This window comes from Camelina sativa, chromosome 8 (genome assembly GCF_000633955.1).
Source record: "Camelina sativa cultivar DH55 chromosome 8, Cs, whole genome shotgun sequence".
Taxonomy (NCBI): domain Eukaryota; kingdom Viridiplantae; phylum Streptophyta; class Magnoliopsida; order Brassicales; family Brassicaceae; genus Camelina; species Camelina sativa.
The window spans coordinates 26,194,433-26,211,437 of NC_025692.1; the positions used below are offsets into that span (position 1 = coordinate 26,194,433).

The 17,005-nt window shown below is 36.1% G+C and overlaps 7 protein-coding genes across 8 annotated transcripts in view; all 7 read left to right on the top strand.

The window, feature by feature from the left end:
* Nucleotides 1-1,121, top strand: part of LOC104709952 — an 8,543-nt gene extending 7,422 nt beyond the window's left edge. Inside the window, exons 11-12 of the mRNA XM_019228990.1 lie at nt 688-745; nt 839-1,121. Of these exons, the coding sequence (XP_019084535.1) occupies nt 688-745; nt 839-928 (148 nt within the window). The 3' untranslated portion in view covers nt 929-1,121. The remainder of the gene's footprint in view (nt 1-687; nt 746-838) is intronic.
* On the top strand, nt 1,049-2,093 carry LOC109125985 (glutathione S-transferase-like protein gedE). The gene is made up of 5 exons (XM_019228848.1): nt 1,049-1,059; nt 1,323-1,410; nt 1,500-1,567; nt 1,660-1,717; nt 1,811-2,093. The coding sequence occupies exons 1-5, from the start codon at nt 1,049-1,051 to the stop codon at nt 1,898-1,900; spliced, it is 315 nt and encodes a 104-aa protein (XP_019084393.1). The 3' UTR covers nt 1,901-2,093.
* On the top strand, nt 3,686-5,270 carry LOC104708736 (uncharacterized protein At3g28850-like). Its single transcript, XM_010425352.1, has one exon. It carries the CDS (start codon nt 3,754-3,756, stop codon nt 4,966-4,968), a length of 1,215 nt encoding a protein of 404 aa, XP_010423654.1. The 5' UTR covers nt 3,686-3,753; the 3' UTR covers nt 4,969-5,270.
* LOC104708740 (malate synthase-like) lies at nt 7,594-10,270 on the top strand. Its single transcript, XM_010425354.2, has 4 exons — nt 7,594-8,025; nt 8,512-8,837; nt 8,923-9,253; nt 9,409-10,270. Exons 1-4 carry the CDS (start codon nt 7,651-7,653, stop codon nt 10,063-10,065), a joined length of 1,689 nt encoding a protein of 562 aa, XP_010423656.1. The 5' UTR covers nt 7,594-7,650; the 3' UTR covers nt 10,066-10,270.
* LOC104708739 (40S ribosomal protein S28-1) lies at nt 10,253-13,827 on the top strand. Of its 2 annotated transcripts, none has more exons than XM_010425353.1 (2): nt 10,253-10,505; nt 13,388-13,807. In XM_010425353.1, the coding sequence occupies exons 1-2, from the start codon at nt 10,276-10,278 to the stop codon at nt 13,581-13,583; spliced, it is 426 nt and encodes a 141-aa protein (XP_010423655.1). In that variant the 5' UTR covers nt 10,253-10,275; the 3' UTR covers nt 13,584-13,807. The 2 variants fall into 2 exon arrangements, with proteins under 2 accessions (XP_010423655.1, XP_019084537.1); XM_019228992.1 differs by lacking the exon at nt 10,253-10,505 and adding an exon at nt 12,981-13,092 and having other exon boundaries at nt 13,388-13,827.
* On the top strand, nt 11,191-12,692 carry LOC104708737 (ABC transporter I family member 1-like). Its single transcript, XM_019228991.1, has one exon. The coding sequence runs from the start codon at nt 11,792-11,794 to the stop codon at nt 12,326-12,328; it is 537 nt and encodes a 178-aa protein (XP_019084536.1). The 5' UTR covers nt 11,191-11,791; the 3' UTR covers nt 12,329-12,692.
* Nucleotides 15,952-16,994, top strand: LOC104708741 (protein TERMINAL FLOWER 1). Its single transcript, XM_010425355.2, has 4 exons — nt 15,952-16,220; nt 16,446-16,507; nt 16,644-16,684; nt 16,772-16,994. Exons 1-4 carry the CDS (start codon nt 16,011-16,013, stop codon nt 16,990-16,992), a joined length of 534 nt encoding a protein of 177 aa, XP_010423657.1. The 5' UTR covers nt 15,952-16,010; the 3' UTR covers nt 16,993-16,994.

Here is a 17,005-nt window from a genome sequence, read left to right on the forward strand (position 1 = left end):
AGATGGAACTGTGCCTTTAAGTCTGTCACTTGGTGCTTTAACGGTTAGTTTCTTTGCACATATATGATATTACTGTTTATTTTCCTTTGCTTCCGATCCCAAGAGTATAAAACTAAAATTGCTAATTTGATGTTTGTAGGCTATAACAGCTGGCTTTGCAATGCTTGGTCGTGCGGGAAAGGTGAGAAGAAATTATATTACATTCCTTTGGCTTGGCATATCTCTAAAAAAATGCCAAAATAAAACTTATAAGATGTTAGGTTGCATTACATTCCCTATATAATAATTGAATTGAACTATATCATGATACTATGTATTATACAATATTGGTATAAGCAGCGGTTTTGTCACAAAATGCTTGAGTTTTTTTAAATGCAGGGTAACTTGTACACACCAGCAAAACTACCACCTAAGCCACTCGAATTCTGGGCATATGAGGTTTCAATCTCACCACCTTTTCTCGATTATCAAATACGGCATTTTATCTGCATATTCTATAGACAGTCTCTGTTTGAATTTCCCTGTAGGGTTCCCCATTCTGCAAACTTGTACGAGAAGTTCTTGTAGAATTAGAGTTACCACACATTCAGCGCAGGTATGACAAACTCTATGACCAGCACCATGGAAGGAACAATATCAGTCTTTTATTGTAATATATACCCTCCTTTGCTTGTTCTTTTCCCTCAGTTGTGCTCGCGGTAGCCCCAAACGGCAGGAATTGCTCGAAAAAGCTGGTCACTTTCAGGTGGGTTAGAGAAATTCATACATAGTGAAAGATAAAAGAATGGTTAAAGTATAATGACACTGATGAGTTGTGTTATGTTATTATATAAAACAGGTGCCTTACCTGGAAGATCCAAACACTGGAGTTGCGATGTTTGAAAGTGCTGAAATCGTTGAATATCTCAAGCAAACTTATGCGGCTTAAGTTTTCTTCTTCCTCACTCACTCTGTACCGTATAGATATATCATATATGTGAATTGTGCATGTTCAACTACTTACTGTTCCAACACAAAACTTAAACACAGTTAAGTGTAGGGTTGAAATATGAAGAAAATGTACTTAAATGTGTAAAAACCTGATTTAGTGACATTAATTGTCTAAACTCTGATTCGTTCTTGTTGTCCGTTATCCGAAGCTATAAAAACACAAGCAGGGGTGATCAATCAAAATATTGAATGTAGCATGAATGTATATGATATATAGTTTTTCATATAAACTTAAAAATAAAAATTTCCTATACTAAATTGGGAATAGGAAAAAAAGTATATACTCTACTGAATTACAATAGGTAACGAGAAAGTGTTAAAAACAATTTAAGACATGGGGTAAAAAAAAAAGAGTTTGAAAGAGCCAAAGATANACCAGCAAAACTACCACCTAAGCCACTCGAATTCTGGGCATATGAGGTTTCAATCTCACCACCTTTTCTCGATTATCAAATACGGCATTTTATCTGCATATTCTATAGACAGTCTCTGTTTGAATTTCCCTGTAGGGTTCCCCATTCTGCAAACTTGTACGAGAAGTTCTTGTAGAATTAGAGTTACCACACATTCAGCGCAGGTATGACAAACTCTAAGACCAGCACCACGGAAGGAACAATATCAGTCTTTTATTGTAATATATACCCTCCTTTGCTTGTTCTTTTCCCTCAGTTGTGCTCGCGGTAGCCCCAAACGGCAGGAATTGCTCGAAAAAGCTGGTCACTTTCAGGTGGGTTAGAGAAATTCATACATAGTGAAAGATAAAAGAATGGTTAAAGTATAATGACACTGATGAGTTGTGTTATGTTATTATATAAAACAGGTGCCTTACCTGGAAGATCCAAACACTGGAGTTGCGATGTTTGAAAGTGCTGAAATCGTTGAATATCTCAAGCAAACTTATGCGGCTTAAGTTTTCTTCTTCCTCACTCACTCTGTACCGTATAGATATATCATATATGTGAATTGTGCATGTTCAACTACTTACTGTTCCAACACAAAACTTAAACACAGTTAAGTGTAGGGTTGAAATATGAAGAAAATGTACTTAAATGTGTAAAAACCTGATTTAGTGACATTAATTGTCTAAACTCTGATTCGTTCTTGTTGTCCGTTATCCGAAGCTATAAAAACACAAGCAGGGGTGATCAATCAAAATATTGAATGTAGCATGAATGTATATGATATATAGTTTTTCATATAAACTTAAAAATAAAAATTTCCTATACTAAATTGGGAATAGGAAAAAAAGTATATACTCTACTGAATTACAATAGGTAACGAGAAAGTGTTAAAAACAATTTAAGACATGGGGTAAAAAAAAAAGAGTTTGAAAGAGCCAAAGATAATGTCGGAGGAAGAAGTGGTCCGAATCCAGTTATACTATATGATTGCAAAGGTCCCTCAACAGTCAACAAATTTGTGGTCCGTTCATTTAATTATCAATTTGGATGATCTTTTGTTTCTTTTTCTGTGTCCTTTTGTATATAGATTTTGTCAAAATTAGTTATTTAATTAACCTATAGACAAAAAAATTGAAAATTCAAAATCTAAAGTTCAAAATATGACTATAAATTGTTTGGTTGTTGTTAGTGGTTAAATTGTCGTTTAGTGTACTTTAGTTACGGATTATGTTAGTTAATTGCTTGATATGATTACATTTTCATCGATATCTTAAGCTAAAAAAATATCAATTTATACGTAAAATGGAGGGAATGCCAACGTTTGGTAGGGTCAAGAAATAACGATTATCAATAACCAAAATATTTCTTTTTGCTATATAGTAGCAGTACAAATGTAATTTATTGTGTGTGACTCATGAAATTCTATTTGAAAACTAAATGCCTTTACAAAAAGGTAGACTGAAAAAGGCTAAGCACGGTTCGTTTCCGTATGGTGGCATTATGATTCAGATTTATACTATTTTTCTGTCATTATTTCAATCTTTTTAATTTAAAGTGAAATCTTGGGTGAGGTTATGTCTAGATTTTCTATTAAAATATTTTTCAAAATACCATGCCCTCCATTATGTCAAAATATATTATTTTCTCTTTAGTAATAAAATAACAATATGGTTCCATCTTCCATATTTATTTACTTCTTTACCTTCAAAAGTTTAATCGATATCATCAAACAAAACATAAATTTGAAACGGTTAAGCTTTCAACAATTTTAACACACACAAAAAATCTAACAATGTATATAACCTATATAGTCCCCAAGCAACAAACTCGATTCATAAGTTTATATAACAAATAATATAATTAAGAATGGTCAACTTTGTAACTTAAAACATATATATAAATTCATATGGACAGGTAAAATTGGAAAGCGTTTAACGTTCGCTTAACGTACAATAATAGAACCGTTGCTGCAGTCTGCAAATTGAAAGAATCAAGACGAAGAAATAGTAATAGAGTCCAAGGGTTTAAAACGAAACAAACAAATACTTTAGGGAGAAAACTGAAATAAATTAGAAGTTTAAGTACAAACCCACAAGAGGACTAGTCAGAAACGTTAAAAGATAATACGGTAAAATCTAAATAAAACATAAAGATGAGGGACTTCCGACAAAAATCTCTCGATCCACTTCACACTTCCACAATGTCCGTTCGAAAAAAAGATGACCGTTGAAAGTAATTAAAAAAAATTTCGAAAATATAAACTAAATAACTCCTTTCTTCTTCAATCTCTGTTCTTCCCCCAAAAAAATAAAAAAAAATAAAAACTTCTCACAGTAAAAATCATCAAGAGAGAGAGAGAGAGATGGGTTGTGTTTCTTCGAAACTAGGCAAGAAGAAACTGATAAGAGAGATTAGAGTCAACAACGGCGGCGATCACATTGTCTCTCTTACTTCAACTACTTATGGTCATCTCGATATCGAAGAACGAGCAGAGACTTCTCCTCCTCCTCCTCCTAAGTTACTACAGGAACTCACGAAAGGAGAAGTCTTTGATGAATCTGTGATCAAACCAAGGAGATCTGTAAAGAGATATGATCCGGAGATTATCAACACTTGGGAACTTATGGAAGATCTTGAAGATTCAATGCACGTCTCTACTACTAATCCACAGAAGTTGATCAGTCCCAAATCTCGTGGCATTTTCGGGAAATCGTGGAAGACTCCGGTGAAGTCTACTAATATTAGTGTTGAGTCTCCGAAGAGAGGGAGTAGTAAGAGATTTGGTGGTAAAGAGAACAACAACAGAGGAGTGGGGAATAATAATAGTAGCTCGAGAGGTGTGAGTCCGAATCAGATTCTGAAGCCGAAGAACATTCTTCTCGAAACTCCAAAGAGAGGCGTCATGCGTTTGAGTTTCCCTTTGAAATCTGATGAACCGTCGTCTCTGGTGATTGCTCAGACGACTCAGAGGAGGAAGAGTTATAGTCCAATGTTCGATCCAGATCTCGTGGCTTCTTACGAGAGAGAGTTGTCTCAAGAGCAAGAGCAGATCAAGATGGTGATCTCTCCGGTGAGAAGAACAGAGAGAATCCTTGAGAATTTCCCGGTGAAATGTCCACCTGGAGGAGAGAACTCGGTGGTTATATATATAACAACTCTCAGAGGGATAAGGAAGACGTTTGAGGATTGTAATGTGGTGAGATCGATATTAGATTCTCACGAAGTTAGATTCTCGGAGAGGGATGTGTCGATGCACTCGGTGTTCAAGGAAGAGATCAGGGGACTCGTGGGAGCGAAACAGGTGAAGATACCGGCTGTGTTCGTGAAAGGGAGGATGGTAGGAAGTGTTGAGGAAGTGATGAAGTTAGAGGAAGAGGGCAAATTGGGGATTTTACTCGAAGGTATCCCGGCGGCGAGGCTAGGAGGAGGTTGCTGCCGTGGATGCGGAGGTATGAGGTTTGTGATGTGTGTGGTTTGCAATGGTAGTTGCAAGGTTATGGAGAAAGAGAAGAAGAGTATGGTTAAGTGTTTGGAGTGTAATGAGAATGGTTTGGTTTTATGTCCAATTTGCTCTTAAAAATCATGGATTGGTTAAATTGGGGAGAAATTTGGAAGAGGGATGACTTTAGTTTTTGGACTCTGACTTTGGATTTGAAGTGTTGTTGATTTTGGTTTGTGTAATAATTGATTTGATGAGAGAGTTTCTCTAAAGCCGTGTTTAGGGCTCTTGGTGGTGGTGTGTGCTAGTTTAATGGAGTTTGTTCCTAATGTTTTTGTAGTCCTTTTTTTTCTTTTTCTTTTACGATTCAATTCAATTTGTACAATCATTTTAAATATCGCTTTGATTAGTACTTTCTTCAAGGAGATAATTTTGATGAACCACATATTTTTTATGGTTTTTTAATGGCATCACTCCTAGCTAGGTTTGATTTTGCAATTCAAAGGTGCTTGTCCATGTCTACTTATATTGGTATCTACTAATGCTTCGCTTACCTGGTGGTGCGAGTCGACCCACATGATTCAAATAAAATAGATGGCATACAACTAACTTTTTTTTTTTTAGCTCAATAGACAACCTAAACTTCTTAAATAGACTTTGATGGGCTTCATTTCAGAGAAAACAACTTTGCTAATTAATATTTGAAATATAATTAAATGATAATTGATACTTTGGTAAATAATCAATCAAGTATCAAAAAGTGTTATAACAGAGTAATATATTAGCATGTTTAATAAAAGTTTTGACAAAAATACTTTTTACATCCTCCAAAATCATGTCATTTATTAAATAAGGTGTTGTTGCGTAACCATATGCAACGCATGTGCTTAGTTATGTTATTATTGTGTATAATCTTTTCAATAATTTTACTTTAACTCACTAGAAAAAAATTGGATTTCGTATCACGTTATCTCATTTGTTGGGCCATCTATCAACAACAACATATCATCTTCAACTGTATTTCCAAGGTCTCCTAACTCATTTTTTTTTGGTAATGAGGTCTCCTAACTCATTTGTATATGAAGATGATTATGAGCCTGTTCGTTAAGTTGCCGCAGCAACCACATCCTGCGACTAAAAAAAAAAAGGTTGCCGGAGTTTAAATCTTTGCAATGAGTTGCTCCTTCTGTTTAAACAAGTCATCGCTTTTGTTAAAACAAGTCGCAGCGGCAGTTAAAACTATCGCCTGTTTTTTATGGCGAGACATGATATACCGGAAATCTCCGTAAAAGTAGTCGTAGTGGCAATTTTCATATTTATTTGGCCATAATGATATTAAAATTTTGGCCGCCGGAAGGAGACGCAGCGGCAACATAACAAACATGCTCTATATAATTTCTTTATATTTTTGTAATTTACATTTATTGTTTTTTCTAAACAAAAATATTTCTAAAATCTATCGAGATAGTTACATAGACAACAAATGCTATTGCAATATTTTATTAATATGATCCATTCCAATAACAAAAAAATATGAAGTAATAAATTATACAAAGATAAATAAATTTTATTTTAAAGACACTTTAGCACCATATACAATATAACTTTGAAGCTTCTTTACCATTTATACACTAATTTTGGCATATCTTTACCATGTGTAAAGTAAATTCCATCTTCTCTCACATCCCAAAAGTTTGTTTACCATGATCAAATGCACCACTAGAACCTTGATGTGCCCTTATCCTTACAAATTTAAGGTCTCCTTCTCTTATGTCACAATCCATTTTGATTGTGATAACAAATTGACCATGAAAACTATAATTATAGATTTGTCCACGTTTTAAAAAAACTATGAAAAGTTGGTGCTTGTTCAATTTACAAAAGATATTGATTTGTTTTCCTGAACTAACAGAATTCTTAAATTGTACTAGATTTTTTCCAAACAGAACTGCATTACACAATCCGATACACAAAACCATGACAAACAAAAAATTAGAGAGGCGATTCATCTTTCAACTAACCTTTGTGTTTGTTTAATAGGAGTAAAATGGAAGGCATACAACTAACTTTTTTTTTTGTTTTTTTTAGCTCAAATAGACAACCTAACTTCTTAAGTAGACTTTGATGGATTTAATTAAAGAAAAAAAAGCCTTGGTCAACGTATTAATTTTGCTAAGTAGTTAAGATTTTAAATATCATTTAATGATAATTGGTATTTTGGTAAAGATTCAATCAAGTATCAAAAAGTGTTATAACAAAGCAATATAAAAAAGTGTTATAACAGAGTAATATATTAACATGTTTAACAAAAGTTTTGACAAAAATAATTCCCCCAAAATCATGTCATTTATTGAATAAGGTGTTTTTGACTAATAATATGAATGCATGTGCTTAGTTATGTTATTATTGTGTATAATCTTCTCAAAACTGTTCTATAATTTTACTTCAACTCACTAGAAAAAATTGGATTTCATATCCTAACAATCACGTTATCTTTGTTTGTTGGTCCATCTATCAACAATTGTATTTGCAAAGTCCCCTAACTTATTGTTGTATAAAAGGATATTACTGTTATATGAATTTTTTTTTTTGGTAAAAATTATTATATAAATACAACATACATATATAAAATTTGAGATAATCCTATCCTAACCAATATGATGACGAAAATCATACATAACTTGGCACACTCTCCGAAAAGAGGCACACATGTCAATGTGTATCCCAAATTGTACCTATCCATTGCCACCTTTATAACTCATAATACGATCAGATATCTTTATACACGTACAAAAATTTGGAAAGAAACAAGGCAAAAATATGGAACTTGAGACCTCAGTTTATCGACCAAACGTCGCCGTCTACGATGCGCCGGAAGGTGTGGAGGTTAGAGGACGGTACGACCAAATCTTCGCCAAGATTCTGACTAGAGAGGCTCTTGGGTTCGTGGCTGAGTTACAGAGAGAGTTTCGTGGGCACGTGAGGTACGCTATGGAGTGCCGGAGAGAGGCACGACGGCGTTACAACTCCGGAGGCGTTCCTGGGTTTGACCCTTCCACTAAGTTTATCAGGGACGGTGATTGGGTCTGTGCCTCCGTCCCTCCCGCCGTTGCTGACCGAAGAGTTGAGATCACCGGTCCGGTCGAGAGGAAGATGATCATCAACGCTCTTAACTCCGGAGCTAAAGTCTTCATGGTCAGTTTATATCCCTTTCTCATTCTGTTTTTGTTTTAGGACTATGTTTTCATATATCGGACCCGGTTCAGTTTGGGTTTGGCCGGAATGGGAAAGGATTTGATAATTTAACCAATTTGATTGGATTTGGTTTAAGTTTAATACAATTTTAAACCTTGTAAAAGTAATTGAACCGACTTCAATTTGGTTTAAGTCGAGTTTGGTTGAGTTTATAATTTAAAGCTTGAACTGGGAGTGATTGGCCAAAATTAGTAGTTGTGTTTGTTTCGGTTCTAGTTTTGATTTGGTTTGATGCCCGGTTCCGTGTGTGAATGCTAATTAATAACGAATTTGTTCGGTGTGGTCTACTTTGATTTTATTTGATATCCTTGGCGTTCGAACCGGTTCGGTTTTTTTCTATCGCCTCGATTTGTAATGCGTCTGTTAGAAACTTAGAATATAAACGACATGCAAATCAAGTTAATATCTTTTGTTGAGTTTGAACAGGCTGATTTCGAGGACGCGTTGTCTCCAAGTTGGGAGAATCTGATGAGAGGGCATGTGAACTTGAAAGAAGCAGTGGATGGATCCATTACGTTCCACGACAAGTCAAGGAACAGAGTTTACAAGCTTAACGACCAAACTGCTAAGCTCTTTGTCCGGCCAAGAGGTTGGCATCTCCCGGAGGCTCACATCCTCATCGACGGTGAACCCGCCACTGGATGTCTTGTCGATTTTGGCATTTACTTCTTCCACAACTACGCCAAATTTAGACAGACTCAAGGTTCCGGTTTTGGACCCTTTTTCTATCTCCCCAAAATGGAACATTCTAGGTACCTCTCCAGATCGACCCGGTTCAGTCATTGAATTGATGTTTTCGGTTTAGAAGTAATTAGGTTGCTTTTGGTTTCTTGACAGGGAAGCAAAGATATGGAACAGTGTGTTCGAGCGAGCTGAGAAGATGGCTGGAATAGAGAGAGGAAGCATTAGAGCGACAGTACTGATCGAGACCCTCCCCGCTGTTTTCCAGATGAATGAGATACTATATGAACTGCGTGATCACTCGGTTGGTTTGAACTGTGGAAGGTGGGATTATATCTTCAGCTATGTCAAGACCTTCCAGTCTCACCCTGACCGTCTCTTACCAGACCGTGTCCTAGTCGGCATGGGACAACATTTCATGAGAAGTTACTCGGATCTTCTCATCCGTACTTGTCATAAGCGCGGTGTCCACGCCATGGGCGGCATGGTTAGTCCCCTCTTAACTAACACTAGTTCACTACTCACTATCACGACTACTATAAAACATATCTCTGTTTGAAGCTTGAACACTTAGTGCAATATTATTATAAAGTCATGTATAAATGATCTTGACTTATATATGTGGTGTGCTGTGATGATCAGGCGGCTCAGATTCCGATAAGAGATGACCAGAAAGCGAATGAGATGGCATTGGATCTTGTGAGGAAAGATAAGCTGAGAGAAGTAAGAGCAGGGCATGATGGAACATGGGCGGCTCATCCAGGACTCATCCCAATCTGCGTGGAAGCATTCACAGGCCACATGGGCAAAAATCCAAACCAAATCAAATCAATGAAGCGCGAAGACGCATCCGCGATAACAGAGGAGGATCTGCTTCAAATACCTCGAGGAGTGCGAACACTCGAGGGTCTAAGGCTGAACACACGTGTGGGAATCCAATACTTAGCCGCGTGGTTAACAGGATCAGGATCTGTGCCACTATATAACCTAATGGAGGACGCAGCTACGGCTGAGATAAGCCGTGTCCAGAACTGGCAATGGATTAGGTATGGAGTGGAACTGGATGGAGACGGGCTAGGAGTTCGGGTGAGTAAAGAGTTGTTTGGGAGAGTAGTGGAAGAAGAGATGGAAAGAATTGAGAAAGAAGTTGGGAAAGACAAGTTCAAGAAAGGAATGCATAAGGAAGCTTGCAAGATGTTTACAAAGCAGTGTACTGCTCCTGAGCTTGACGATTTTCTCACACTTGCCGTGTATAATCACATTGTAGCTCATCACCCTATCAATGTCTCAAGGCTCTGAAAGAACAAAGGATGAAGAAGAAGAAGAAAAAAGGGAAGGAAAGATTGAAGATGTTTGAGATAATATGAGTTTTGTGCTTCTATCATTTTGGTCTGTTTCTCAAATGTGTTTTTCTTTTTTTACTAGTTTCGATATGTTGGTTTATATTGTAATAAACATGAACTTGCTCTTTTATTTCCAATAAGAAATAAATGTTTCTACAGCAGTCGTATGGATATTGGAGGTAAATGTTTCTACAGCAGTCGCATGGATATTGGAGGTAAAGCCAAAAGCAGAGCGTATGATCCGGCTATCAATAACCCGCCGAGTACCGAAATTAAGCAGGCCTATATAAACGGAAAGGAATCCCTCATTCTTCCGTCTCTGGAAAAATTAGGGTTTTTGCCTCTCTTATCGCCGCCAAGCTCTTTTCTCCGGTCGCCGTCAGCCTTCGTCTACAGGTTTCTTTTCATTTGCTTACCGAATCTTATCTGTTGTATCATCTGGGAAATCGATTGCAATCTCGTACCATTATTTTCTGTGTTGTATCGAATCTGTGTCATTAGAATTATCCTCTGTTTTGTTAGATACATAATTGAATCCCTAGCTTCTGTAACAAGTTATTCTGAATGTGATTAGAAGATTCTTCTGTAAAGTTTGATTGCTTTACATGAAACTATGTATTGTTTGCTGCTGATTTTGTATGCATTTCATTGGTGTGCTGTGTTAATTTCTCATGTTGGTCTATTCTCTATCAGAATGGATTCAAGTGCCTCATATACGACGAATATGAAACTAAATTGAAAGTCTATTTTTATTTTTTTTTCTTGTAGCCACTAGCCCATCAGGCCATCACACTTGACGACCGTTGCTACGGTTTATCTTGATAGTGAGTGATATGAGGCACTTAAACTGTTCTGATTTTTGGAAAATAAATAAAAAAAAAAGACTAAACCGGGTTGGACCAGTTGAATTAGATTGATCCCGTAGGTGAGCCAACAAATTTATTGGTTTGATCATAAAATTCACGGTCGGTTATCAAAACAAAAAACCCTAAACCAAAGAGAATCGTCTTCTCTGCAAAATCGGAATCGCATCTTCTTCTTCTTCAATCACTCTCTCCTGGTTCGATTTTTTCAGGTAAGAAGTTCATTTTGTGAATATGGGTTTTATCTTGAGATCATTGGTTTTACGAAAGTTTGTGTCTTTGTCTTTGAATAGTTCTTATCTGAGATTTTATCTGTAGATTTCCTTCTTATTTCTCTTTGACTTCTGAGCTGTCTGTACATATCTAAAAGCTAGGGTTCTTTACGAAACTGTGGTCGGTTTGATCTGTCTTTTTTTATCCGACCTTGTGATCCGTCTATAATTGAACGCGTTCTTTAATATCAGCTCTCAACTTTAGGATCCAGTTCTCTAGTTTCTTACTAATTATTCTGTAAAATTTACGGAATGGTCTCCACCTTTAGGATCTGCTACTCAAGTTTTGATCTTAGAATCTCTACCACTCGGATTCATGTGTACTTCGCCACTGCATTGTTTAATTATTATTATATATGTGGTGATCTTAGAAAAAAAACTGTGTTTTGCATAACCGGTGAATAGTAATTGTCCTGTGATGATCAGTCCAGTATCTCAAGTTAAGCTATACTATTCATAAAGCTTTTGTTTTATAGATTTGGACACTCTTAAGTCTTAATGGCTGCTCTGTTTCTTTAGACATAGAGATTTAGCACTCATATCTTCTATGATCAATCCTGTTTCTGAACTTATTGTACACAATTCGTTTGCCTTTTTTGTTCATAGATTTACTCTAATGGCTATGTTTCCTTCAGATACGGGTGTGAAATATCATCTCTCCCAACAAATGTCCATCAGGAGGCCTCAAATCCCGCGGCTTCTTCTTCAAAACGTCTCTTGTATGAGAAACGCGCAGCAGATTCTAAGACATGTGAACGTATCTCGTCATGACGGTGGTGCACTTGTCTTAACTGGAACCAACGGATCCGGTAAATCAACGTTCTTGAGAATGTTAGCTGGATTCTCAAAACCATCTGCTGGAGAAATCCTCTGGAACGGTCACGACATAACTCAGTCGGGAATCTTCCAACAGTACAAACTCCAACTCAACTGGATCTCTTTAAAAGACGCCATCAAAGAGAGATTCACTGTACTCGACAATGTCCAATGGTTTGAACTTCTCGAGAATAAAATCGGCAAAGCACAACCGGCATTGGAGCTAATGGGTTTAGGGAGGTTGGTGAAAGAGAAGTCAAGAATGTAGTCAATGGGTCAGAGGAAAAGGTTGCAACTTGCTAGGCTACTCGCTATCGACAGACCGATTTGGCTTTTGGACGAACCATCAGTTGCTTTGGATGATGAAGGAGTTAGATTGCTCGAGTATATCATTGCAGAGCATAGGAAAAAGGGAGGGATTGTGATTGTTGCCACTCATCTTCCTATTGACATTGAAGATGCTATGATCTTGAGGCTTCCTCCTAGGTTTCCAAGAAAAATGACTTTGATTGATATGCTTGATCGTGCAGACATTTCTTAGTAGAAGAATCAAAGGGTGTTTTATTTTGAACCTTGTGTAATGCAATATGAGTATATCCTCGAGCAGATTTGGTTAAAGCATTTTTGGTAAATCTAAGGTCAAAATTTCATGTAATGTTTTTATAAACTTATCCTAAAACTGAATAACTTAACTATAAGTTTTATGGAAAGACAAATGAATATTTGGTTTCTGGTCAAACAGGCAAATACATCTATGCTCTACAAAAAAGGTACAGTAATACGCATGCTAATTTTAAAATTGCAACAGGTTAAAGAACCAATAGTATACCGGCTAGGCGAAAATAAAATTTAAAAATGTCTAAACCGATACGGTTATCGATAACCAAGTACCGAAATTAAGCAGGCCTATAAAAACCAAAAGGAATCCCTCATTGTTGCGTCTCTGGAAAAATTAGGGTTTTTGCCTCTCTCACGCCGCTTACCGCCGCCAAGCTCTTTCCTCCGGTCTCCGTCGTCAGCCTTCGTCTACAGGTTTCTCTTCATTTGCTTACCGAATCTTATCTGTTGTATCATCTGGGAAATCGATTGCAATCTCGTACGATTATTTTCTCGGCTATCTCTGTGTTGTCATTAGAATTATCCTCTGTTTTGTTTTGTTAGATACATAATTGAATCCCTAGCTTCTGTAACAAGTTATTCTGAATGTGATAGGAAGGTTCTTCTGTAAAGTTTGATTGCTTTACATGATTTTGTATGCATTTCATTGGTGTGCTGTGTGAATTTCTCATGTTAAATGTTCTTCTTGGTTGGTCTATTATTCTATCAGAATGGATTCTCAGATTAAGCACGCTGTGGTGGTTAAGGTCATGGGTAGGACGGGTTCAAGGGGTCAGGTCACTCAGGTTCGAGTCAAGTTCACTGATTCTGATCGTTACATCATGAGGAATGTTAAAGGACCAGTGAGGGAAGGTGATATCTTAACCTTGCTAGAGTCTGAGAGAGAAGCCAGAAGACTCCGTTGATTCTTCTTCTTCCTGCTACTCTACAAAGCGGAATCAAGAAAACATTTTGGCTATTTGTCTTTTGCTTTCTCTGATTGGATTAGTGATTATGCTTTTGAGTATGAATTTTGTTGTTGCAATTTAAGACAATTGCTGGATTTTTAAGTGTTCCTGGTTGTTTGTTATTCCAAATCTGTTACCTTTTCTCGATTTGGTCAGAAATGTGATAAGACATTGATCACTCACGTCAAGAATGTGTTCTGCATCCTCCATTTGCTTCAATCCAAACCAAGGGAAACTAGTTCTTGAGTTTTAGCTTCTTAACTTGGGGGGGTTTGCCATCAACCCAAGTCGTACATACAAAGAAGAATATTGTATTGTTCACTGATCTGGCTTAAATTAGTTCAAACCCTCCAAAATGTCGCTTGAGACAAGTAAAGATAATACATCTGCTATTGGAAACTACAAGCCCAAAAATGATATGCTTCAAAGTAGTTTTTCTAACCAAAATATCTCATACCTCATCACGATCCTTTTCTTTTGTCCTGGTCCGTTTTGAGGCTGGCCTTGATCTTAGCCCTGCAGTGAGTTTCGACTTGAAACGGGTCAGTTTAAACCAATCAGTAACATCCTATTACGTTGTCAGTTTGTCACTAAAGTGACCTACGCTTCCCGTACTTGGGTTTTCGTAAACCGGCTTTGTTCGTTGTACTTGAACATTTGGAGATTGGTCATGACTCATGAGTTGTTGCAACTTCTTTTGGATTAAGCTTTCTAAACTAATTGATACGTTTGTCTACTTGTCTAAAATTGAACGCCTTGATGTTGTTTCTCTTTTCTTGTTGGAGAATTTGTCTTATGTGAATGATGTGATCAGGTTTATAATAAGTTTATCTATTTTGCTTTGTGCCTTTATTCTCTGATTAATTACCCAATTTGAATAAAGTATCAATCAAGACTTGCTTCTATTAAGAAATTAAATTAATTTATTGTTTAGTGGAGAATCCATAATAGGAATTATATTCCAGAAAACCTTTGTGTTTTTTTTTTATATAAAATAATTAGTCTAGGGATTTTGTTATTTTCATCACACTTAAGGTATTTCAGATTATGATTAAAAAATGTCTTTGTAAAAAAATTTCAGAATTTGTAAGGTTTTGTAACCAAATTATACAGAGAAGCCATGTATAAGGATTTACTGATTACTATAGATAAGATTTTCATCTATAGAATCTATCCAACAATGCGTTGTCGTTCCACGAGCAAGGAGGCCCAAATCTGCGAGATTTTTTTTCTCTTTTAACCTCTTTGTTTTCTTCTTGTTTTTAGTTGACAATGCAAAATCTATTTGATTTTTTACCACTTTATTACACGACGCCTTAGTCCATATATACTGTATTTAAGTAATATCCCTGTGTTTTGTACAATACATATATGACTAATACCTTAATAATATTTAAAACTCATAGTAACTACAGTTAATTTTGATTAGTTTTGTTATTAATGCCAAAGGACAAAAACTCCCATCTTACGACAGTGAAATGACCTTTGAGCAATAATTTTATCCGTAGTTGTAAATAGAATCAAAGTACGATGACACTGTTAATATAACAAATTCCTTAATTCTTTTGGCCAATCAAATTTCCTAGTGAAAATTATTTTTTGAATTCATGGACCAATGAGTAAATTATAGCTCTTGAATTAATTTAGTCGCCGAGATGTCTAGCTACCTACGAGTTTTGTCGAATTTTGGGCTCCAGTGGTTTTTGTTCTCGGTGACTCAAAAGATTTTAGGATTCTATAGATTAGTGAACTCAATTATTGATTAATATCTAGCGATTTGGTTCATAGATAAAGTTATGGTCAGAGATAGGGGTTGAAACCGTGATATGACAATGTTGCTGAAGCACTCAAATAATGAATAAAAAAACCTCAAGAAATGGCCTCTATCTACAAAAATATTTTCAAATCATAGTTTTTTTTTAACACTTCACAAAATATGTAGTTATCGAAATCTATTGAACACTGTATTTTTAATAAATTCTTCATAAAAACATTATCATAATTAATTGGTTATGTGTGATAGTAGCTGAAAAAAAAGGTTATCTGTGATAGTATTAATATTTCTTAAATTTATAATTTTTTAAGTCACCTTAAGTTAGTCGCTTAAAAGATTAGGCCGTTAGTATATATGTTTAGACAAACAAAAAATTGAGAAGTGAAAAAATGAGGTTAGAACACGTAATTATTAGGAATTGATGTCTATTAATCTTTTAGGTTGCCCCTAATCTCTCTCTCTCTTCTCTCTCTCTAAGTTGGGAAAGCCGTATAAATAGACGTCTTGGTCGCCTTCTTTGGCTCCACATCACTACAAACCTCTCTTTTTCTCTAAGTTCACTTAAACCCACAATTAAATATAGAAAGAGAAAGAAACTTAACCAAAAAGAAATGGAGAATATGGGAACTAGAGTGATAGAGCCATTGATCGTGGGGAGAGTGGTAGGAGATGTTCTTGATTTCTTCACTCCAACAACTAAGATGAATGTGAGTTATAACAAGAAGCAAGTCTCCAATGGCCATGAGCTCTTTCCTTCCTCTGTCTCCTCCAAGCCTAGAGTTGAGATCTATGGTGGTGATCTCAGATCCTTCTTCACCTTGGTATGTATATATATATAAATCAAAATGTTGGGGTGCTGGTTTTTGCCAAAACATATCAAACTGTTCACTTCCTTTTCCTCTTAAATGTTTTCCATTTTCTGACTCCTTGGGGAAAAGATTTAGGGACAGTATAATGATTTTATAAACTATACCATTAGTTATAATCAATTCCATTTTTACCTTTTTTGTCATTGATGGTAAAAACTCAACTGAAATGCAAAACAGGTGATGATAGACCCAGATGTTCCAGGTCCTAGTGACCCCTTTCTAAAAGAACACCTGCACTGGTACGTTTCTTTACTTTCCTGTTTATTACTTGGGCCCATATCCCATATGCATTGCTATATCAATACTTCTTTAATTTTAAAACCCTAGTTAATTTTTTTTTTGATTTATTCATTAATTTGTTGAACGTTTCAATAGGCTCGTTACAAACATTCCCGGTACAACAGATGCTACATTTGGTAAGGCCTCGTCATGAATCTTGAATTATATAGAATATTATATATATTAAATGTTAATTATAAATAAAGATTTGCATTCAAATATAGGAAAAGAGGTGGTGAGCTATGAATTGCCAAGGCCAAGCATAGGGATACATAGGTTTGTGTTTGTTCTGTTCAAGCAGAAGCAAAGACGCGTTATCTTCCCCAATATCCCTTCGCGAGATCACTTCAACACTCGTAAATTTGCGGTCGAGTACGATCTCGGTCTCCCTGTTGCGGCTGTTTTCTTTAACGCACAAAGAGAAACAGCAGCTCGCAAACGCTAGTTTCACTAATGTC